This window comes from Nelumbo lutea, chromosome 1 (assembly GCF_056320005.1).
Source record: "Nelumbo lutea isolate HS-2025 chromosome 1, American lotus-T2T, whole genome shotgun sequence".
Taxonomy (NCBI): domain Eukaryota; kingdom Viridiplantae; phylum Streptophyta; class Magnoliopsida; order Proteales; family Nelumbonaceae; genus Nelumbo; species Nelumbo lutea.
In genome coordinates this window covers 221141202-221165226 of record NC_142684.1, presented here as the reverse complement: position 1 = coordinate 221165226, position 24025 = coordinate 221141202, and the positions used below count along the sequence as shown (strand labels likewise).

Here is a 24025-nt window from a genome sequence, read left to right as displayed (position 1 = left end):
GTTTCTCATTACCCATGTTTAAACACTAAACCAAAGTTGTTAGACGTATTTATGTAATCTTTACTTTCTCATTTCCTACCTGAAGATGGTCAGGTTTGCATCAGTATATCAGTGTCAATGTGTCATCTTGTGATTGGTGCAAAGAAAAGTGAAATCTTTTCTCTTTTTGTTGAGATTGATTGATCTAGTTTTATTTGATATAAGAAAAGCATCTGTCAAGGATATATAACCAAGGATTTGCCCAACCTTGGTTAGAGATATAGTAGATGAAGCAATCCACAATTACTTTCATTTTCATAGTTTTTATTAAAATTAGAAGTTTAGAACCAATTAAATTTCAAAATTTGTCTATTGTAAAACAATTAATCAAATTGGGTTTGAATCTATTCAAAAAGTCAATCGATCAAATTTGAATAAAACCGAATATCTTATTTAATAATCAAAATTGAATTCAAATTGAAATATTTGATATCCATCGAATATTATTATTTATAATCAGTTTCGAATTTGAATCTAGCCTGCTTCGATTTAAATTTGATCCATTCATAGGCCTAACCAAAAGTCCTTTGCAATAAAATATCAATGTTTATTTGATTATTGCATTATGACTTATCATTTGCTTAGTGGCATAACACATCATAGATTCAAAAATCATTAATGTTTTAAAAAGTTCACTATATTCTCACTTTAATTATTGTTTCAATTGAAAGAAAAACTAGAAGTTATTATTCTCTTATTTGAATTATATTTATCCCAAAGTCCCTTGCAACATTCAAGTCATTTATAACACCAAAGTCTCTTGTGACAAAATATCAATGTTCTATGGATAATTGCATCACGACATAACATGACTTTTGTTGATTTACATTGAAGCCTAATCTAATGCACATTAAACATAAAAATTGACAAAATTTCAACTAACAATCATTAACTTTTTATTTGAATATCAAAATCACTTGTGATAACAAAATCCATTATGGCATTAAAGTCCTTTATGGCAATAAAGTCACTTGTGACATTAAAATCTATTACAACATTAAAATCCTTCAATAGTACCAAAGTTCCCCGCAGCAAAATATTAATGTTTTGAGAATGATTACATCATGGCATAGCATGACGTTTGTTGATTTGCATTGTGGCCTAATGCACATTAAACATAAAAATCATCAATAATTCAATTAAAAATCATTAACTTCTTATTTGAATTATGTCAATATCAAATTCATTCATGACAGCAAAGTCTGTTATAGCATTAAAATCCTTCATGACATTAAAATCCCTCATGGTAGAATATCAATGTTCTATGGATTGTTATTTGCATCATGGCCTATAAAGCACATTAGATATGGAAATCATGTCTCAATAATTAACTCCTCATTTGAATTATGTTAGTATCAAAGTCTCTCGTGGAAATAAAAGTTTGTTACGATAACGAAATCCCTTGTGGCGTTAAAGCAAAATTCATTTCATTAAAGCAAAAGCATACATAATCCTTACTACAAAAAAGTGCATGTTTAATCATCTCATCTAGTTTAAATAGTTAAGTTGCCATGTATTGTAAAAAGAGAGAAAGAAGTCCAAAGGGAAGATTTTGCTCTTAGTTGTCCCAACATCCAATAGAGAAGAAAAAAAAAGCCAAACAATTCAAAAGATGGGTTTTGCAGTTAGTTGTCCAAACTTCTAACTTCTTGCATACAAATTAATATATTTAAGTAATTAGTTTAAATTAAATTTAATTTTGTATATATACACAAATGTAAGGAGAAAAAACTAAAGAAAACACATAAAACACTTACCATCTTTGCTATGGGGTAACATGATGGCTTGAATATGAGGAGCACGGACACCCATTTGGAGAGTTATATGGAGCACTACTAGCATCAAGAACCTATCAAGAATAATAAATTTTATCAGATAAAAAATAGTGCTTTCTTTGGATGCAAAACATCAAAATTCAATAAGAGGATTCAAAAATATCAGAATTCATTAAGAAAGAAGAAAAAGGTTGGGATTTCTGTTTTAATTGATGAATACAGCTTTGAAGAGTGATTCTTTAACCATGTGATGACACTTTTTTCTCAAAAAATACACCACTAAAGAAAATGAAAGGGGAAGAAAGAAATTTCTTATATACAAGAGTTGGCATATCCATGTCAAATTGGATAGCATGATATACATTACTTTTCACTACTACCACCACCATCACCAGTTCAAAGGCATACCAATGAGATATTCACATTCTATTTCACTAAAAAATTATATTGACAAGTTTTAAAATAACCATCTAATGTCATAAATTAAATTGAAGGTAAGAAGATTTAGACTTTTGTTAAGAAAATAAAATAACAACAAAAAAGTTATGGAGTAGTTAGAGCTAACCATCTATGATGAGAATGAGAAAATAAGAGGGGCCAGGTATAAAGGTACAAATAAAGAAGATATCAAACCCAAGAAGTAAATAAGGAAAGCACCAAAAAATTTTTGAAAAACACAAGTATGAATTTTTTATTTCTTTCATTCTCATTCAGGTGGTTGCAGGGAGGAACATTTTTTTCGGGTTTCAGTTACCTATAGGATGAAGCTAGTGGAGCCAAGGGCCAGTGACTAATTTGTAAGATGTATCATTACCCTCATCAACTTGGTAGGAGAGCTCTAAAACGTTTATGATAATCTAAATGGGATTCACAACATCTATAACTATTCCCTAATAATTTTTCTTTAAATAAAACTGTGAGCGTCAAAAAATGGGTTCACTTGGGCTGGAAGTAGAGTCGCCACCCATGAAATACGAAATTGGAGGTATGGGACATCCGGGATTTACATTGAAAAACATTTTAATTTATTAGTGACTCCAAAGCCAAGACACTAGTAAGACTCCAATGGGAGAGGGAAGGGATTAGGCACCCCTCTCCCTAGTCCAACAGGTAGGGCCCACATGAAAACTCAAACAAGGGTAAACACAAAATGCAAATAATAAAGCAACAACAAATTACAAGAGCAAGCTAAGAAAAATCCTTCCTATTTTTATTCTTATTCTAATTAAAGGATTAGTTTCAGTAATTAGGACTATACTACATCTCATCACCCAAGTAGGAACAAGCTTACATTCAACTTTCACATTACCATAAGCCAAATTTTAATTCGGGCAAACAAGATAAACTAGTTGATGAAAAATGAAGGAAAACAAACTGAACATAATGGCTAATTAACATCAGAAAATTGAGGAACTTGGCTGATTAACATCAGGAATATTGATTCAAGTGATACAGGAAGAAAGAAAAAGAAACGAAAGAAAGAAAAATAAATCCGTAAAACCAGAGATAAACTTCTAAATCCTTAAGAAAAATGACAGTAGAATCGGGTTGGTACAGAGAGTTATAAGAGCACATTGATGAGTCTGGTCTCTCCCTTCCCATCTACAGATTCCACAGAGCAAAAACAAGAAAAAGAAATAAAGAACTAAATGTAGAGAAAGCAGGATTTGACCTTACTGGTTGGAATATGGCCTGAGATTGAGATCAAATACTACAAGCAGAAGATCCAACTGAATTTGGTTGCCTCCCTTCTTGATCGACGATGGCGACTAGAAAATGCAACTGATGGTGTCTGACGTTGAAGTTAATCGACCGAACAAGGAAGAACGGAATCGGGGTGTCTATTGTTCACATCTTTGAGCTTCTGTAACAAGAAAGCATGAAGCTTGCAATCGGGAGATCGACAAGTCGACTCAGGTTATGGCTGCTACAACAGATTTCATGCTAAGGGCGGTACGTATAGAAAATAAGGGGGACAGAAAATGGTGGAGAGAAGGAGAAGGCGAGCAAGCGAGTGAGCGAGCGAGCGAGAGAGAGAGAGAGCAATGAGAGAATAAGGGGGAAAGAGGAGGGCGAAGCCGAGTTCAAATCCATTGTTGCGACCAGTTGCAGCGGTGGTGACAGAATAGAGAAAAAGAGAAAAAAAAATAAAAAAGGGTAGTGGGCAATCACGTGGAAGAAGAAGAAGACTGAGAAAGAGGGGAGAAGAAGAGAGAGAGGAAGGCAAAATCGAAAGAGAAAGGAGATATTTCTTGCTCCGCCGCTGGTTCGAACAGAGAAGAGAATGAAGAACCCTCCCCTCTTAAACTTCTCAGATTAGGTTACAAGAACACCTCTGTTTTGCTTTTATAAAAGAGAATGAATAGTCCTCCCCTCGTAATTTGGAGGGAAAGTCTTTTGTGTTGAAAACTCGTAATATTGAAAGGGAATGTGAAAGGTCAAAGATGGGATCAGCTAACCCTACAAGCACCCCATAGCCCATCCACTCTGTGCATTGGGAATTTCTCCCTATGGCGAGCACAGGAGATGTTCCCATCCAATACATGGACGGGATGAGCTATCAGACGTCCATGGGATGTGCTCTGTGGGTAGCCGATCCCATCACAAAGAGTCTTTTTTTTTAACGTTGAGAGAGAGAGAGAGAGAGGCGGGAAATCTTGTTTTAGCGATAATTTTTTATTAATTAATCTTATATCTATTTTTATTAGTGTAATCATTTTTAAATAGAATTTAAGTAAATATTAAGTTATAGATTTGTTAATTATAAAGTTTAATTGTGAAATATAAATTTTAATAGTTTTAGTAATTAATTATAAATGGAATTCTAAATTAATAATTTATTGAATTATATTAATTAATATTTAATGATTTTTTAATTAATTTAAATTGATATAAAATGTATTTTAATATTTATCTACTAGTTTTATTTTTTTTTCATTTTTATGATCTTTTAAATGGAACTTAAATGTAAATTTTAATAATGAATTATAAATGGCATTCCAAATTTAAAGTTCACTTAATTATATTAGTTAATATTTAACAAATTTATTAATTACTTTAAATTGATATAAAATATATTTTAAAATCTATGATTCCAGCAACTGTTATTAGTGGCCAAAGCTTTCGATTTCCATCCCCCACCAGGTCTCGATGCCATCGTTTGCTTTAGAGATCATAAATAAACTAGAGATTCTATTGTTGGTGTGGTGGTAAGGCGACGAAGGTTGGTCAAGTCTCCGAAGGTCTGGAGAAGACGACAGGAAAGAGAGAAAGAGAATATTGGGAGGAATACCGATTATAGAGGACAGTGAGAGAAGATAAGAGAAGGAAAAAAGAGAGACTGAGTAAGAAAGCTCCTCTAAGAAGCCCTAGGATTAGAGATATATATGGAATTGTCCCTTAAGGTGAGAGTTGTTCCCCCTTTTTGTAGAGATACCCTAAGGCTATAAGGAGAATGATCTAAAATGAGACATTTTCTATTAGGAAAAGGGGTCTTTTATCTTTATGTCGATTATTAAGGGAACACCATTGGGCACGTGCCTAGTGAGATCCTTCAAGGGCAAGGTTTCTTATTTCCTATGGATTCTCACGTAGCACATGTAGGCTATAATCCCTTTATGGGTTCCCCTGTGGATGATAAGATCCTGATCCGACTAATGTGTTTGAGTGTTTCATTAGTTATCCTCAAAATGCCTTTTCATATTTCATTATGACTAGAAGGAATGCTGATCTTCCATAGGCAAGTGTCACCAACCTTCGGGTCTATCCACCCTTCATTACAGTCATGGATGTCATTTTATATCCATTATAAGGTGTTAGTTGTGTATCGGGTTTGTCTTAGATTGGTGATGTTATTTTATGTCCATCACAAGCCTTGGGTGATACTTCATTGCTCATCGCAAATCCCAGAAGGCGTTTCATGCCCATCGCATGTCTTGAGTGGCTTTGTGTGCTCATCGGAAGTGTATGAGCATTTCATCATTTCAATAGAGTATTGTTGAGGGGTATCTTGATCGAGATTCCTTTATATGGTTTTCCTTCGGCATCTTCATCATAATCCTAGTGATGGTAAACTACATGTATTTATAAGAAGAGCACGCTCAGGAGAAGTGTTTCACATGGACTAAGAAACAAACTACGCCAAAGAAAGGGAAACTCCCCAAGACCTCGGCGAGTAACCTCATCTCGATAACCACGAAAGCCTAATCCAACTATAAACCAGATGGCCGACTATAAATAGGTACCCCCCACTCAAGGTAAAGGACTTTTGGCTCTCGACTCACTTCAACACCCATTGCATTCACCTTGGTTCCGACTAACCTACTCTCTTCAGTTCATCTTGACTTACCTCCCTCTCCATCACTGACTTGAGCATTAGAGTGCGTTCCTATGGAATTACTCCTTGGGCCTTTGACCCTTCTTGTGGTTGTAGATCTCTTCGGTGTACGACTTCATCTTTCCACCTCGACTTCAATCACTTGGCAAGATTATCTAACTACATCCTCGATATGGGCTACCTCGAATCGGACAGCATCAGGAACATCTCCCGTACTTATCATAGGAAGATATTCTCAATACACAGGCGGGAAATGCTATGGGGCGCGGATCTAATCTTGATTGGCACTTGTAGGGTCCTTACTAAAGGGTCACTTTCATACTTCAAAGTTCAAGCATTGATCAACAAACTATGATTGCGAGTTCGTGATAAAGGGGTGAAAATGAATTGGATCTCATTTTCTTTTCAATTTTGAATATGATTTAGTTGTGTTGGATTTGGATATCCTAACAGATTTGGATTGTCCAGTCGAATTAAATCCGAAAATATAATCTATTTGTAAATTGATCGAATTCGAATTATGGTGCAGCTGGTAGTTCTAAATGGAGTGAGTCTCTTAAGAACAATCGACGACTAAAAAGCATTGCAAAAGTTAGGGACAAAAGTAATAAGGTAATGCTAGTATCTTTGTTTTGCAACTCATTGAGGAAAGTGACCTTAGTCTCTACACACATAGATGATGCTAAGGATTTGACCTTTGTGGCTCTATAGCAAGTCTTTCAAATTCAACTTGCTTGTTACAAACTTGGCTTGCGTTATATATGGCTGAGTGAGAAAAGAGATTATGATTTGGTGCTTAAATGAAAGCAATCAAATGGACAAACAAATGGGTGGTTACAATGGTTCTATGCAGCTTAGTCATGCGTAGTGTCATATCTATGTAGAAGTCAGTGTGGGAAATTGCCCCCACTAGATTTGGAAAAGTTCTTATATAATTATAAATATTATGAATAAATTTATTTTTTTTTACAATGACCCCCACTCAAATAAAATAACAGGGAGTGAAATAAAATTTGGCTTTTGAAATGAGGTCAATTTTTTTGAGATGAATAAAGAAGAAATAAAGAAAAAATATACATAAATGACACCTATATCTTTATTCCATATTAACCAAGTTATGAGGGTTTGAATTTAGGATTTTAACTTTTATGTTTTATTTGTCCTTTTTTTTTCATTTCACATCCCTCAACAACTCAATTTCATCCCTCTACTTCTCCTTCAACCTAGAGATAACAAATTTCCTTAGTCTTCATCATTATTGGATACCCATACTCCCTATTGGATACCATGCCCCCATTGATCAAAGGTCCTAGATCCACCATTGGTCATGTGATTTGGTTGTCAAGATTTGGTGGTTGTTCGACATGATCTTTGTTGGTGGGTCAATTTTGCAGTGGCCAGGTGCTAGGAGTTAACTTCGTTGCTTTAATAGATACTGAGCTTGTACTCGTAGGGAAGGGCCTGAGTTGTAGGCAAGATGATCTCATATAGGACCTTAAGGACCACATTACCAAACTGATAGATTTTAGGTCAAGTTCAATACCTTACCAACTTGGTTCTTGAGCACTATAGCTCCCAATTTTTGCTCAGCCCTTTCACCCTATTTCTTTATACCCTCCTCTTAGACCCAAAAAACTTAGAAACACAACCAGGTTAACTTGATACTTTCCAAAACCCGAAATACCCTCATTTGACACAATAAAAATCTTGAGATCAACATCAACACCCAATCAAACATCACTCCCAAACTTGGAAAACAACTTAGTTATACATTACTTTTCATGACTAAACTCCAAAGATCCACCATTTATCACACCAACTCACTTTCTAATGGCCACAATCTATGCAATATTCAAATTCCAACTCCTCAAAATTAAATCCAATATATCTATCATCTCAAGATCATTAGGAAACAATTAAATAGCGAATCCCAACACGACTCTATGACAACCAACCGCAAAGACATCAAGATCCCATGCTTACCTACCAAATTGAAGCTCAAAAGTCTCCCTACTTAACCCCCCATCAAGCTTAGATCATATTTCAACAAATGTCATTAATTAGAGCTTACCATCTGTCATCCCAACCTCATATGACCAATTAGACCTTATCATTGTATTCAGAGATCCAAAAAACCCTAACACATTAAATTTCACAAACAAATACCTTCGTTTGACTGTTGAAAAATTAATATTCCATTTTGGGCTCTCTTGTTGATTGGAAAACCATAAGCTAAGACCATGATCAGAACTAAAACAATCAACCTACATCTCTAATCAAAGATCTATTACTTCCATTAGATTCAAGACGTTCAAAAGTACCAACACACCAAATTTCATCCCAAAATTCCCTCGTTTGACCCTTCATCAAACTAAGATTTTATTTTAGCAAATTTCGTTGACCCAAATTTTTCAACTATAGATCTCAATCATCCTAACCCTATTTGTCCGATCAAACCTCACCACCGTGTTCAGAGACCCAAAAAACCCCACTACGCCAAATTTCATGATCAGACTCACCCGTTTGACCGTTAAACTAGAAAGATACTATTTTGATGCACTAAATTAAATTACCACATAATCTGCCCCAACCTGAAGCCTTAAAAGGGTGATGGATGATGTCAGACCCATTCTTGACTCATTAGAGCACTTAGACCGATGAAACAGAGCCTAATAGGCTTAAAATCTTAAAACACCAAACAAACCCCACTTGAGACCAAGAAAAGACAAAATATCATTTAAAAGTTCATCAAATTTACATTTTCTGCCACTGACAACCCCAAATACGAGACTGCCATGACAGACATGCCCTAAGTTCCCATTAGATGCACAAAATTCACGAAAATTACCCCCAAATTGAAGAAAATGTTTCACGAAATAGGAAAACTTGACTGGACATCTATTTCTTTGAAGAATCTTTGTCTATTTGTGTAAAAAACCTTTATTGAATCCCAGGCACTATAGTTGAATGAATTCAAACCTGAGCCCCCTCCCTTTTTCTATAAATACTGATTTAATTCAAGTTTAAAGGGGTGGGAGAAAAAAGAAGAAGATGGAGGAAACTTGAGGGAGGCCCCTAGTGAGAGAGAGAGAGAAAGAGAGAAGAGAGCTTCCTCCTAGCCCATATACTACCTCTTGTTCACCTGAAATTTGGAGGTACTCCAAACCCTAGATTCCAAACTTGTCTCTTCCATTCTCAAGCGGAAGTTGTTGCAACCAAAAGCACTCCCTAGCTCAAGAACCCATTTAAACTTCATTTTATCTCATCCCTAACTGTTGGAAAACCTTTAACAAGGTACATACGAAAGGTAAGTCTTTTTTTAGTTTTTCTGTTGGAAAACCTTTAACTACTGGAAAACCTGACCAAGTTGCAAGATTGCACCCTTCACTTTGCAACACAGTTTATGTGAATCTAGTCTTCTGTTGACAATGTGATTTTAGGTTAGTGGTCACTTGGCTCATACAATCAGATTGGTGTTTAGGCACCTTTCCCTTACCAATTTCCTTTCTTAACTAGTCCTTGTTTGTTCACTTCAACCACTCTTTTGTTTATCTATTTTGGTATAATGTCTTGAGCACCAAAATTGTAAATCTTTTCTTTCATCCTTAAATATATAAGCTAATAAGCTATGTCAAACCTTGTAAGAGAATTTTTTGGTTGAATTGAATCAAGTTATTACCTTTTGTCTTTAAGCATTATCTTCTTCCTCTTCTCTCTTGTTGAACCTATTTTTGAGCAAACCCCTGAAATCCTATGACCATCTACTTGATTAGAAGTTAAGGTCACTACCCTTGTGGGTTGTAAAACGGAGAGGTTAACATTGTTTTTGTTATTTCAATCATTGACTATTGCAGCGAGTCTTTGTTAGAAATGTCTGACTACATCAAGCAGGTCGGATCCAAAACTTGCATCTAATTTCTTATTATTTCCTATTATATGTAAGCAATAAACAAGGAAAATAACGTGAGCGAACAATAAAATTTATAATTATTTGATAAAGACATGTAAAAAACACAAATAATCAATTATCCTTCACATAAATTCAAAATATTATTAAATTCAATACCTAATACATGAGTCCATATGCCTTCCAACAATAATCTGCATGGGGAGGGTCCAGTTTAGCCTAACACTACACCCTACCTATACCCGTACAGGTTGTAAAATCCCAAAACCCGTCTCTTCTCCAAAATCCATTTTTAAGCAAAAAAAGAAAAAACAAACAACTACAACTAGGCATTGCAGCTAGCCTAATTAATGGTGAAAGAGAGAAAGAGCGGTGCCTAATCATAGACACAAGGGAAGAAGTTATTTCAATGGTGAAGGTGAGAAGTTGAGTCAAAGAAGAAAATATTGCTAACCTTTTTATCCTCATCCTAAGCAGTGCCAACGCTTCACCTTAAAGTAGGGAAGGCAATGGGGCAGGTACGGGGAGGGTTTTGTAAATTCTAGGCCCTTCTTGCTTGCCTAGACTGTCCAACTCATACCCTCCTGGAAACCCTAGCAGGTTAGATATTCAGAATCTAAACCCTCCCCATACATGAAAATGCAAAATCTCCTTGACCCTACCCCTCTCACATTTGAGGGTGGGGCAGGTTGGTTTAGAACTCACATCTAATTTCCCATTATATGTAAACAATGAACAAGTAGTATAACATGAACAAACATAAAAAATTTCAACTATTTGATTTTCAAACTGAGCCTAAGACTTTGTTTGGAAAGATTATAAATACAAATATGTATAATACAAATACATATAAAATAATACAAAATGCAAGATTTTGCACTCTACATATTTGCATTTGTACTCCTTCCAAACTGAGCCAGAAAATGGGTGTAGTAGATTTGAAAGCCCACTTATGTAAAACATACATGAACCAACTCCAACGGCTACCCCAGAAAAAGAGGCCATAAAGAAGCCTGTTGTCCTTCTGAAAAGGTCGTTCACATGTCCGCCACAAACCCATCTCGCAGCTCAAACGCTTAAATCCTTCCCTCGCCAACAACTCCCTTAATATTAGACCCCTGCCTCTTCTAGTTCTTGCCTCCCTCTTCCTATTTAGCCCCAGCCCTCAAGGTTAGCTCGTAGATTTGCAGCCACCTCCACATCGCATTTCATTCAACATTTAATTAAAGTAAAACCAATGGGAGGCTGTGCGAGCAAACCCAAAGATTTGAATAGTGGTCCAGATTCACCTCCAGACCCACCCAGCCCTGGCCCTACTGTGAAGAATGCTGAAGGCGATACTGTAATAAAAGTAAGCTCAAACACACCTGGTGCATTGTATGATTGTAGTACTGATAGGGCCATGGGTTTACTCTATAATTTACATGATAAGCAGGCATTCACATGATGATGATACTATCTCATTTATTTCATGTATGTGGAGTATCCATAAGATTATGGCCATAAGTTCAGAAAAGAAAGTAGGGACAGATGAATGGTTGCTACCTGGTAACGTTCCTTTAAAAGAGATCTCTTAGTTGGAAACAATGCACGAATGATTCATACTCTACCTATAAGCCATTGTGCATATACATGTTATGAATAAAGGTTTTGCAGTAATTCTTTGTTGTTTTTTTGGGTAATTTGGCAGTAATTCTATTTTTGTTTTGATAGGTCATTTTCCAGTAATTCTTTACACAAAATCGGTCCAACGACATCTCTTATTCTAGTGTTTTATAATTGCAGGAGAACAACAATGGAGGTAAAAATCAAAAGGAGCCATTGGTAGATCTCTCTGAACCAAACCCGAAAACAGTCAATTCAGATGGAAATGCCTCTCCTGAACCACACAATGATCTTGGGGATCTAGTTTCTGGGACAGAGGAGTCATTGGATGCGAATCATGTGACTGAAGAGAAGAGTGAAGAGAATGGTGGAGCTGGCAATGAAATAACAGACCAGACGAAGGGGCCAGGGGTGGTGACAGATCTTATGGGGAAACCAGATATTCAGGTGCATGAATCAGATGCTACACGCCACGAAAAACCCTTGACATCTGTAACTTGATTGTGTCACATAGGAGCAAAAAGAGTAGCCCGAGATGAGAAGAAAGCTGGAAATCAAGAATAAGATTCCTGTAGTCTAGATTGTATGGCTTGGGTATGTTAAGGTTCATCTCATGAGACCTGTATGTTAAACCGTCCAATTTCATTTAAGATATATATGGTCATTCGTCTTGCTGTATTATTCTCTCTCCTATATCATGAGCTGAATATTCCACAAAATGGCAATTGGAGAAGTTCTCTTCCTTACCATGTTCAATCTGGTTTTCTCTGGTGTGGAAATATGCATTTTAGTTTTGAACTAGTATTGCTGAGTTCTAATCTGTCATTTCTTACATAACATATGTCCAATGCAAATGAAGAAAAATTAGATTATACCACCTGATGAAGGAAGATTTGGCCCGACCTCACAGTTATGCAATACGTGGCAAAGGCAGCAGCTCGGCACAAAAGCACGCCTAAGGCGCGAGCACCAACGGGAGAAACCAGCAGACCGAACTCCCTTATCAGCGGTCCGAACTCCCTACTAGGAGCCCGAACTCTCCTTTCGGCCCCAAGCCAGACAGTAACCCGAACTGGCCTATGTAACAGTTCGGGACATACCTCGACGAACTGGCCTGCCTTATAGCAGTTCGGGACACACCTCGCCGAACTGGCCTACCTTATAGCAGTTCGGGACACACCTTGCCGAACTGGCCTGCCTTATAGCAGTTCAGGACATACCTCCGAACTCAAGACTTCGCCTCGCTTACCACTCCACCACATCGCCCTCAGGACACCAAAACCAAACAAACCGTACCATGCCTGATACCGAGGAAGTCTGTACCCAAGGGCGGTGCACCTGAATGACTTGGGATCTGACGCTTGACAGCCACGCTCCAAACGACCACCTGCCACCGCCTCCTGACACCGCCATCTCCAGTTACAGAGGCGACTCCGACAAAGAGCAGTGGCGGTTCTGTCCCAGCAGAAAGGACGACACCCGAACTGACAGAAGCAAGGGTAATCATACCCGACCTGACAAGGGCTTCGGAGTGAGTGTGCGAAGTCGTTATAAAAGGCCCCTACCCCCAACAACAAGGTATGTGAACTTTGCGCCGTCTGTGGGAACGCTTCTAAAAGCCTCCCTCTAAATCTCTCTCACCTACCCTTCTTTCAAAAACTCCAACATCCATGGCCTCCTCCAATAGTGTCGGACGTGGAACAGAAACGACGACCACCGAAGAGCAACTCCATGTTCCCGCGGTGTGCATTGGGCAGTTCACCATCCCTCTTTCAGTGGATGGGATCCCCAGTTTGAATGTGCCACAAGCAGTGGCGCCCCTGAACCCTCCTTCGTTGAACATCCCTCTTCCACTCCCTATTGAAACGAACTTCGCTAAACCAACTGCTGTCCCACTGGCAACCCGCCAGAACCAGCTGGACGATCTAATGCAATGCATGCAAGCAATGCAAGCCCAAATGCAACAATTACAGCAGCACCAACTCCAACAACACCAGGTACTGCACCACCTCTCCCAGCACCATTACCACCAGCAGTTCCCTCAGCTACACCTAAACCAGTCACTGCTCCCCCCCTGGCACCCTGTTTCGAAGCCGGTTAAGGCCTCCCCTCAAGGTGGACGACCTCACCGAGGAGAAGCTTCCCAACCCCATAACCCCCCTAACAGCCAAGCCTTGTCCCCAGGCCGAAAGCAAAGAAAAATCACCCCCGCCTCATAGCTCGCTGGTGGGTCAGGAACCTCGCCCACAAAGTCACCTCGACGCTCCAAGCCCGAGTTCCCACTCACGGAGAACCGATTCAGCGCCCTAGCAGTAGGCCAGCAGTCCGGGCCCATCGAGCTCGGCAACACGGAGGCCAGCAGTGCCAACACCAGGCCCGCTCATAGAAGGCGCCGGCGAAGTCGCCGAACTGCTACCCGTGTCCTACCCGAGCTCAGAGGCAAAGAAGAGACGAGCTCGGACGAGATCAAAACCGTCCCAATTCTCTTAGTTCCTTCCCCCCTTTCATCAGAACTTCTAGCAGTCCCCTTGCCCAGAGACTTCAAACTTCCATCTCTGGACAAGTATGATGGGTCCTTTGACCCCAACGACTACGTCGACGCATTCCAGTCACAAATGCACCTCGCTAGGGCCAGCGAGTCATGCATGTGCGTGGCCTTCACCACCACCTTCAGGGGGATGGTCTGCACCTGGTACCGGAACCTAGCTTCCGGGTAAATAAGAAGTTGGGCCCAATAAGTGCAGATCTTCACCGCCCACTTTGTTACCAGCAAGCGGTGCCCCAGAACCGAGGAAAATATCTTCGGGGTAATCCAAAGAGAATGAGAACCCATCCGGAGCTACATCAAGCGGTTCAATGAAGCATGCTTGCAGATCCCTCGGTTAGACCCCGCGGTATAGCTCGCAGCGGCCAAAAGAGGGGTAACGCACAAAGAGTTCAAATGGCACATGGTGGCCAGCCAGCCAGCAACCATGGCTGACTTCCTCAAACTTGCGAACAAGTTCATGAGAACAAAGGAAGAGATCAACCAAAGAACCGAAGGCGGGGTTGAAAAAAGAAAAAGAGAAGGCGAGCCCTCCAACCCAAGCGACAGAAGAAGCCAAACCCGAGAGGCGAAGCCAAGCCAACCGTCCCGAGCTCCCTTAGCAGTTCGGACGGATTACACGCCGTTGAACACAAGGCGGACCGAGATCTTGATGACGATCAAGGACGACCCCTACATAAGGTGGCCACCTCGCCTAAAAAGCAACCCAAACGAAAGGAACAAAATTCTATACTGTAGTTTTCATAAAGATCACGGTCATAGTACCGAGCAATGTAATAATCTTCGGGACGAGATAGAGGGACTCATCTGTCGCGGGTACTTGAGAAATTTTGTACATAGTGGCAATAGTAATAAAATAGGTCGGCAAGGGGAACACGGAAAGGATGCCCTCGAGTCGAGCAGCAGACCGGCCGAAGCCTTGCAGCGACCTCCCCCAGAAGAGAGGCCAGTTTGGGGAACCATCCACGTTATAGTAGGCGGTTCGGTTGTAGCAGGTTGCATTTCGGCAACAGCACGGACGTCAGTTCGTGAGGCTGCCCGAGAGGAGCAGAGCCCTCTAAAGAGGCCGAAAACAGAAGAACCGATCTTTTTCACAGAAGACGATGCGCGAGGTGTTCACTATCCTCACGATGATGCGCTCGTCATAAAACTAAGGATCAGCGACTTCAAAGTCTGGCGCGTACTTGTGGACTCAGGCAGTTCAGCGGACATCCTCTTCAAATCGGCGTTCGACCAATTACAGTTGTAGAAAAGTGAGTTGAAGCCCGCGCACACTCCTCTAGTGGGCTTCAGCGGAGAGGAAGTCAGGCCCCTGGGGAAGATAATAGTACCTGTGGAAGTCGGCACATGGCCGTGCGCGGTAAGACTCGACCACGATTTCCTGGTGGTCGCGACCCCCTCCCCATACAACGCCATAATAGGGCAGCCAATTACGCACATTCTGCGTGCAGTGGTCTCCACCTATTATCTGGCAATGAAGTTCCCCACGGACTTCGGTGTGGGGGTAGCGCGGGGTGACCAACTTGAGTCCCGCAAATGCTATGTTGTCGCCCTAAAGGGAAAAACCAAGGCAGCCAACGACCTCGAACTGGAGCGGCCTGCGGAGCAAGGCGAGGAACGAGCTTCGCCCATTGAGGAAACAGTCGCAGTCCCGACCTCGGCTACAAATCCGATGCGAATGCTACAGATCGGTGCTTCCGTTAAGGAGCATCTACGAACCGAACTGGTGAGTTTCTTACTTCAAAATTTAGATATTTTTGCATGGTCCGCGACAGATATGCCCGGTATTGACCCTGGCCTTATAACTCACAAACTTAACACTGACCCTGTAGTCAGACCCATTAGACAGAAGAAACACAACTTAGCCCCGGAGCGCTGGAGGGCGGTCGACGAAGAAGTCGAAAAGCTCCTCGCAACGGACTTCATAAGGGAAGTTCATTACCCGAGCTGGGTAGCCAACCCAGTGCTGGTGAAAAAAGATAACGGCAAGTGGCGCATGTGCGTCGACTACACCGACCTGAACTGAGCTTGCCCAAAAGACTGCTTCCCCCTGCCCCGAATTGACCGCCTAGTGGATGCGACCTCGGGACATGAGCTACTAATGTTCTTGGATGCATACTCAGGCTACAACAAAATCAAGATGGACCAGTCCGACGAAGAAAAAACTAGCTTCATAACCGAATTCAGCCTGTACTGTTACAAGGTCATGCCCTTCGGACTAAAGAATACTGAGGCGACCTTCCAAAGACTAGTAAATAAGCTTTTTTGGCCCTTAATCGACACGAAAATAGAATGTTATGTAGATGACATGGTCGTCAAAACATAGTTCTCGCAGGAATTAATAAAAGACTTGGATTCTGTCTTCCAAATTCTGCGTCAATATAGAATGAGACTAAACCCAAACAAATGTGTCTTCGGTGTCACCTCAGGTAAGTTTCTAGGGTACATTGTCAACCGATGTGGTATTGAGGCCAACCCGGACAAAATAAAGGCCATCCTTGATATGAAACCACCCCGGAAAGTAAAAGAGGTTCAGAGGCTAAACGGCCGCATAGCCGCTCTGAGCCGCTTCATGTCCAAATCGGCAGACCGCTGCCTGCATTTCTTTAAGGCAATCAAAGGCAAAGGGTTTGAATGGACCCGAGACTGCCAGCTCGCGTTCGACGAGCTAAAAACCTACCTCGCCACTGTGCCAACCTTAGCCAGACCCAAGGAGGGCGAGGTCTTAGAACAGTACCTCTCGGCGATCGACGAGGTGGTCAGTTCGGTACTAATAAAGGAAGTAGATCTGTCCCAGTGGCTCGTCTATTACGTTAGTAAAATTCTGCAGGGAGCAGAGACAAGATACCCGCAGATAGAAAAAATAGCGTACGCACTGGTGATTTCAGCTCGAAAACTCTGCCCATACTTCCAAGCTCACACCGTCGTCGTCTTAACCGACAAACCCCTAAGACAAGTCTTGCTGAAGCCCGAGGTCTCCGGTCGGCTGACGAAGTGGGCCATCGAACTCAGCGAGTACGATCTCCGGTACAAACCATAGACCGCAATTAAGGCTCAAGCCTTAGCAGATTTTATCGCCGAGTGCACTTTTAGCCTCGAAGCCCCTCAACAGGTTGAGCCCGAGGTCCCCAGTTCGGGCGAACCCGGAGCTCCCAAGCTAATAAAGTCTGAACCCCATGAAGTAGCAGCCAGTATGGCATCTCTCCTGGTCAGGCCAAGCGCGAACTGGGATGAGGAGCCCTAGATCCTTCACGTAGATGGTTCCTCGAACCAGCAAGGCAGCGGGGCTGGAATAGTCTTATGCGGCTCGGGTGACACAAAATTGGAATACGCACTATGCTTTGAGTTCGTGGCATCTAACAACGAGGCAGAATATGAAGCACTGATAGCCAGACTGAACCTAGCGCAAAAGGTAAGAGCAAAGCACATAGTCATCTGCAGCGATTCCCAGCTCGTGATCAACCAGGTTACGGGCGAGTACGAAGCACGTGAGCTCTCCATGATCGCATACTTAGCGAAAGTGAAAGAGGCCCTGCTCAACTTCCAGTCACACTTCATCAGGCAAATCCCGAGGTCAGAGAACACTAAGGCCGACGCTTTGTCCCGGTTAGCCAGCACTAGTCACAACAACATGAGGACTGTGTACATAGAGGACTTACCTCGGCCTAGTATTCTCGGTGGGGCAGAGGAGGTCGCTCCCGTCCTCGAAGCAGAGCCGAGCTGGATCGACCCACTCGCGAGCTTCTTGCTAGATGGAACCCTCCCTGCAGACTGCAATGCGGCCAAGAGGGTGTAGCGCCAGGTAGCCAAATACGTCATAATTGACGAACGGTTGTACCGACGGTCCTACACACTCCCCTATTTGCGTTGCCTGCGACCTGCCGAAGCCGAGCTCGTACTCTGCAACACTCATGAAGGTCTATGCGGCGGACACCTAGGGGGCAGAGCACTCGCCCAAAAAGCACTTCGACAAGGATACTACTGGCCAACGATGAAGGCAGAAGCCGTCGAGCTCGTCAAAAAATGCAACAAGTGACAGAAGCATGCCAATATCCAGCATCAGCCTGCTTCCGACCTCAAATACCTCGCCAGCCCATGGCTCTTCGCACAATGGGGCATTGACTTCTTGGGGCCATTTCCGCCAGCAACAGGTGGGAGAAAATTCTTAGTGGTGGCAGTAGATTATTTCACAAAGTGGATAGAAGCCGAACCTCTGGCAACAGTTACGGCCCGAAACATACAGAACTTCTTTTGGAAGAACATAGTATGTCGTTTCGGGTTACCTCGGGTACTGATCTCCGACAACGGCAAGCAGTTCAAGGATATCAAGTTCCAAGAGTGGTGCCAAAATATGGGGATTCGGTAGAACTTCACATCGGTCGCGCACCTGCAGGCAAACGGTCAGACATAAGTAATGAATAGAGCCATCCTGTGCGGACTGAAAGCACGTCTAGATCGAGCCAAGGGGTTGTGGGTGGAAGAGCTACCAAGTGTCTTATGGGCTCACCGAACTACAGAAAAAACCGCCACAGGAGAAACCCCCTTCAACCTCACCTACGACACTGAAGTAGTAATCCCGGCGGAAATCGAAGTACCAACATTGCGACTAGAAACATGATCGACGAACGAAGATGAGTTACGTACCAACCTTGACCTACTGGACGAGGTAAGAGACTTAGCGCACATTCGGACAGCGGCCTACCAGCAGCAGGTAGCTCGGTACTACAACACCAGAGTAAAGTAGCGAACCTTCCGAGTCGGCTACCTGGTTCTCCGTAAGATTATGGTGTCCGAACCCGGCGTGGGCAAACTTTGACCAAATTGGGAAAGGCCCTATAAAGTAAAGAGAGCGCTCGGGGGGGCATACGAGCTCGAAACCTTAGAAGGCAAACAAGTACCCTGAGCGTGGAACATTGCTAACTTAAGGCGATACTACCTATAAACCACCAAGCGAAGTGGACGAAATCTCTACAAGAGCAAGGGCCAGGATGCCGAGCTAACAAGAGGAACCTCGGCATAGGCAAGCACAGAAGAGTCGGGCATATTAGAAGTTCGGAAAAATATTAGTCAGACTAATGCGAAGCAGAATTAAAACACCGTAACATGTCGCGCGAGTGCAATAACCTAGGCAAGAAATAGATCGGGCATATTATCAGTTCGACAAATTATCAGTTCGGAAAAAAGAACACTTAACCAAAAAGATTGTCTATTTCATTGCAAGAAAATGAAGACTACAAAAAAAAAAAATTACAAGCCCGGACCTACTTCTTCCCCATCAGAAGGCACTTCGACGACACCCGAAGGCCCTGCCTCGCCCTCAGAATCCGGCTCACCATCGGCAGCATTGGTCATCTCCTGAGTTATACGCAAAGTGGATATGACACTAACGCCGAGGTCGGGATACGTGTTCCGGATCATCCACCAACTCAATTGGAATCCCCTTCTGTAAGAATCCACCATCAGGTCGTCAAAACGCGGCGAGGCAATGTAGTCTTCAACGGCCTTCTTCTTGGCATCTTCAATACCTTGGGAAAATATCTGCGTTTTTTCCCTGATGTCCTCCTGAAGATATTCGACCTGATGCTGCAGGTCCAACCTCAGATCCGCCATATGCTTCACGACTACCCCCATGGCCTCAGCATCCCGTTGAGACATCGCCTGCCTGGCCATAGCAACGCGAGCAGCCTCTTCGGCAGCATGAGCGACCGCCTCGGCTACTCGGGTATTCGCCTCAGCGGCACGAAAAGCCTCTTCGGTAGCATGAGCGGCCGCCTCAGCAGCTCGCGCCTGTCATGAGCTCCTCTCCACCTGGGCCGCTAAGGCGCGAATAGAAGAGTTCACCTACCAAAAGAAACAAATGAGCAACAACAACAAGAAAGATAGAAAATGAAGAAGGCAGACGAAATCTGACTTACCACCATAGCATGAGTTACGGCACGGCAGGCGACCTGATTCAAGGGAAGATCGGTCCACGCCGCGATCTCCTCGGGGAAAGTAGCCTCCCTACTCTTCTGAAGAGCGTAGTTCGGCGACAACACGCTCCTGAACTCCCCTTGAGCTCCCGAACCCGAGGGCCCAGCCCGCGTATGAGCGGACCCAGAGTAAGCAGGAGCACTCGAGTAGGCGAGAGCACCCGTGTGAGTGGTCTCGGCGTAAGGGGCCCCTACCGCTTCATGCATCGGAGCCACCTCGGGCTCCCCGGGAAAATCCTCCGGCGTGTGGCCTGGAACTTGAGGCTCCTCACCCTGGGGCAGCTCGATACGAGTTCGCTTGGCAACCCGCTTCCTCCTCTTCATGCCTTGGAACAGGCGCCCCCCACGAGTCCTCTCTGTGTCCATCACACCCGTAGAAAAGAGTTCGGCATCAAAAAAAATGAAGGAACAAAGCAAACAAGAAACCTGAGCTAAGAAACCTACCCGAACTCAGGCCGACTGCAATAAGCTTGGCCTCCGTTAAGTACTGATGGCACTTTAAACCTTGCCGTGCCCATTGCCGGAGGCCCTTCACCGTCTATTTATCGAGAGTGACACCAGAATCAGGAGCGGCCTCCCCCCACCCGGTCTGAAAAAGCCACCCTTGTGCACTAAGCACCCCGAAGTAATCCCGCTTCCACGCCGGGACCTTGTTAGGAAGTTCGTGCAGAAGCTTGAAACCCGGGTGAGGAGACAGGTAATACGCCCGTCTTCCCCCAGGAAGAGAACCTGCTTGTTTTTTGAGCATTAAAATAGAGGAGAATATCTCCAAGTCTAAAGGGAAGTTCTGTTCGCAAAAAAGGGAGACTGTTCCCACCAGTTTCCGAATGGAGTTCGGATGAAACTGGCCAACGGTAACGCTGAAGTGGTTTATGACCTCGACGAGAAGGGGGTGGAAAGGCAATCGCAGCCCCACAGCGAGCTTCTCTCGAAAAATCACGATCTCATCAGGACCGTGTTCCCAAGGAAAGCTACCCGAATGAATGAAATAGGTGTACCCCCCAAGCAGATTGTAAGAGATGATTAGAGATTGGAGCCCCTCGGGCGTCATGGTCGAAGGACCAAACCTGTCTAGCATCCGACATCGACGAGAGGTAGATGCCAAACTGCCCGTAGTAGCTCGGCCTACGGGTTCGAGGTCATCCTCAAGCTCCACCTCATGATCACTAACTGACAGAAGCAAGGGTAATCATACCCGACCTGACAAGGGCTTCAGAGTAAGTGCGCGAAGTGGTTAAAGAAGGCCCCCTACCCCCAACAACAAGGTATATGAACTTTGCGCCATCTGGTCTTTACTTTGCCTTTGAGAGAATACTAACTTGAGCTTTGGAGTTATCTCATCGGGTTCCCCCTGAAGTTCCCTCATCTTCTCCATTTCAGACTCCCCGTCACTCCAGTCAGAGGCGAAATCGTTGACAGCTAAGACCGGCCGGATTGCGCTCCCTCACCACCTATTTCTAAAATTTCAAATGAGTATTTATACATACATGTTATGTGTGTATGTGAGTGGTGAAATGATGGCATGCTTGCATGGTCTATGATTGTTCATCAAAATATAATTTAAGCAGAACTCCGCATAAAAATGGTAGTGCATTAAATTTTTTTGTTGGGATATGCTTTGATATCACACATAACTGGTATAGTGGCACAAAATAATCAACCTTGCAAAATCATATAGAGAAACAACAAGCACTCTCACTTATAGGATACTCAACGATGATCTCGTTAAGTTGCAATTACAAATATCAATCAAGTTTCCTTTCACATTTTTTCTACAAGAATTCACCAACTCTATACGGACCATATGTTCATACCACAATTCTCAGAAGAATCGCCTGATTATCTTTTCTTTTATATTCTTTATAAGCTCCGATTATATTCTGCTTTACTAAAGCGTTAAGGAAACATGAAAAACAAATCTACAGTTTGTCGCTACTGATTTTCATTTTCTTTTATAAATTGAAAGTCATAAACTGAGCAAATAAAATCCATCATTCCTCTAGTCTTCAAACAGCCAACGTGAAACAGTGACGAACATCAAAACAATGGCACACAATCAGAGTAGAGCGATAAAGAATATATCAAGAACCAATTACCCCATTGACAAAAGGAGTACATACATCAGGTGCTCTTATCTTTTCCTCCAGTCAGAGATGACTTGAACCATGGTATCCAAACCGATGTTGTTTTCTGGTAGAGCCTGTATGCATCAGCTCTATATTCTTGTTTCATCATTCGCCGCTCTACAAGCACCGTCACATACGCCAAGCACAGACTATTAATAAGCGACCCAATGAAGGTCCATCCATGGCCAACGTTCCATCCGAAGATAACTAATCCCCACCACCACAGTTGCTCCCCAAAGTAGTTCGGATGTCGGGAGTACCGCCACAATCCCTTGTCAAGATTGGGCACCAGAGGCACTCCTAACTCTTTCAATGCGTTGTTTCTTGTTACAAAATCATGGAGCTGCGTGTCAGCAAAATAAGCTACGGTGATACCACACATGCAAACAATGGTAGCAATGGAGTCCCAGACGTTCCATGGCTTCTCTACCGAGTGAACAGAATACATAGGGAGGCATATACCAATCAGAAAGACCTGTAAATTTCAATGAGATCAAAGAGACATATTTTAATGTTCCAGAAGCTCATTGCTGCATTTTCTCGAGCATCTGTTATTAAGAAATGTTGAATTGGCAAAACTGAGCGAGAAATTAAAGTACGGAACACCTTTCAAATTACCTGCTGAGAGACATAGACGGCAAAGAAGGAAAGCCACCACCAGTGCTTGACATAGCGCTTACGCATATCGGTGAACCTCCAGTCCTCTCTCGCACCCCATTCCCATTTCTCCCTCCTGAAGTAGTTATGCGTGAGCCTGATGCTCCATACCCAGGTCAGGAAAATCACTATTGTCGACCTCCAGATGTTGTACCGTGCAGAAGGGTATGTCGCATAGTAGTGAGCAAGCATTACGGGTATAACAGTCCAGTACAAGTCTATCATCTGCATCACCATGCCACCCAAAAAGATATATACTTAAGCGAGAGAGAGAGAGAGAGAGAGAGAGAGAGAGAGAGGTAAAAAAGGTAAAACATTCGCCCGGCACGCGAAGGGGGCACCTACCCAGTGGCTTGATTGGATGAGGCTGATAAGCCAGAAGAGGAGATTGACGTTGAAGAAGAATAGGAGGTTTGCTAAGAAAAGAGGATGGAGGAAACACCATGTCCACAGATGATGATAGGGTCCATAGGGAGGGGCAGTGCTACTGCTATCGATTTCTGTAATAGGATAGCGGTGGTAATAGTGGAGAAAAATGAGATAGAAAGCTACGGAAGGAAGAGGAACCGTCACTGCTATTAAAACGTTCTTCAGGTTCCCCATTTTCGTTTGATTTTTATTCCTCGATTACGGTTCTCACGGTGGCTTTTTATAACTTCTCCAGACTGGCAGAGTGACACACTCCACCCAGCGATCTTCCTCACAAGCACCGTGGGAGGTGGCTTTTTTATAACTTCTCTCCAGGCAACAGTCCCCTAATCCAGACCACCCCACCTGAGCTATATAAAAAGAAGCCGAAGACTTCGGTTGCAAGGAGCACTTGCAGTCTTGCAAAGCTCTTTTCCGTGTAAATTACGGGTAGATAGAAGAAATCTTATGTTTTGTTTTTGGTAAATATATGATTGTGCACGATCTGGTGCTCTTACCGAGAGAGAACTAGAGAGTTAACTTTTTTCTGTGACTGGGGTATAGGCTACTTGTCGTGAGGCACGAAGCGTCTGAGATTTTTGACTCGTTTGAATGGAAGATGATTTCACGCCCATGGACTCCGCGTAAGCGGGTA

General features: G+C 42.7%; 2 protein-coding genes across 3 annotated transcripts; one reads left to right on the top strand and one right to left on the bottom strand.

The window, feature by feature from the left end:
• Positions 1 to 911: 911 nt before the first annotated feature.
• LOC148881177 (3-oxo-5-alpha-steroid 4-dehydrogenase (DUF1295)) lies at positions 912 to 24025 on the bottom strand. Of its 2 annotated transcripts, XR_016104763.1 has the most exons (5): positions 23308 to 24025; positions 22924 to 23187; positions 22300 to 22780; positions 1797 to 1888; positions 912 to 1140 (listed from the first exon to the last, which is right to left on the bottom strand). XR_016104763.1 is itself a non-coding variant. In XM_088963476.1 (4 exons), exons 1-3 carry the CDS (start codon positions 23563 to 23565, stop codon positions 22301 to 22303), a joined length of 1002 nt encoding a protein of 333 aa, XP_088819602.1. In that variant the 5' UTR covers positions 23566 to 24025; the 3' UTR covers positions 1590 to 1888; position 22300. The 2 variants fall into 2 exon arrangements, 1 of the variants encoding a protein (XP_088819602.1); XM_088963476.1 differs by lacking the exon at positions 912 to 1140 and having other exon boundaries at positions 1590 to 1888.
• Positions 11180 to 12418, top strand: LOC148881178 (uncharacterized). The gene is made up of 2 exons (XM_088963475.1): positions 11180 to 11408; positions 11843 to 12418. Exons 1-2 carry the CDS (start codon positions 11295 to 11297, stop codon positions 12161 to 12163), a joined length of 435 nt encoding a protein of 144 aa, XP_088819601.1. The 5' UTR covers positions 11180 to 11294; the 3' UTR covers positions 12164 to 12418.

Bases quoted from the DNA above. Each gene is read 5' to 3' on its own strand.
- LOC148881177 (XM_088963476.1), bottom strand. From the start codon at position 23,565: ATGGGGAACCTGAAGAACGTTTTAATAGCAGTGACGGTTCCTCTTCCT. The intron at 23,188-23,307 runs GTAGGTGCCCCC...ATGGTGATGCAG, and splicing joins TCATCCAATCAAGCCACTGG to ATGATAGACTTGTACTGGAC. The intron at 22,781-22,923 runs GTAATTTGAAAG...TGAAATTTACAG, and splicing joins CCGTCTATGTCTCTCAGCAG to GTCTTTCTGATTGGTATATG.
- LOC148881178 (XM_088963475.1), top strand. From the start codon at position 11,295: ATGGGAGGCTGTGCGAGCAAACCCAAAGATTTGAATAGTGGTCCAGAT. The intron at 11,409-11,842 runs GTAAGCTCAAAC...TTATAATTGCAG, and splicing joins AAGGCGATACTGTAATAAAA to GAGAACAACAATGGAGGTAA.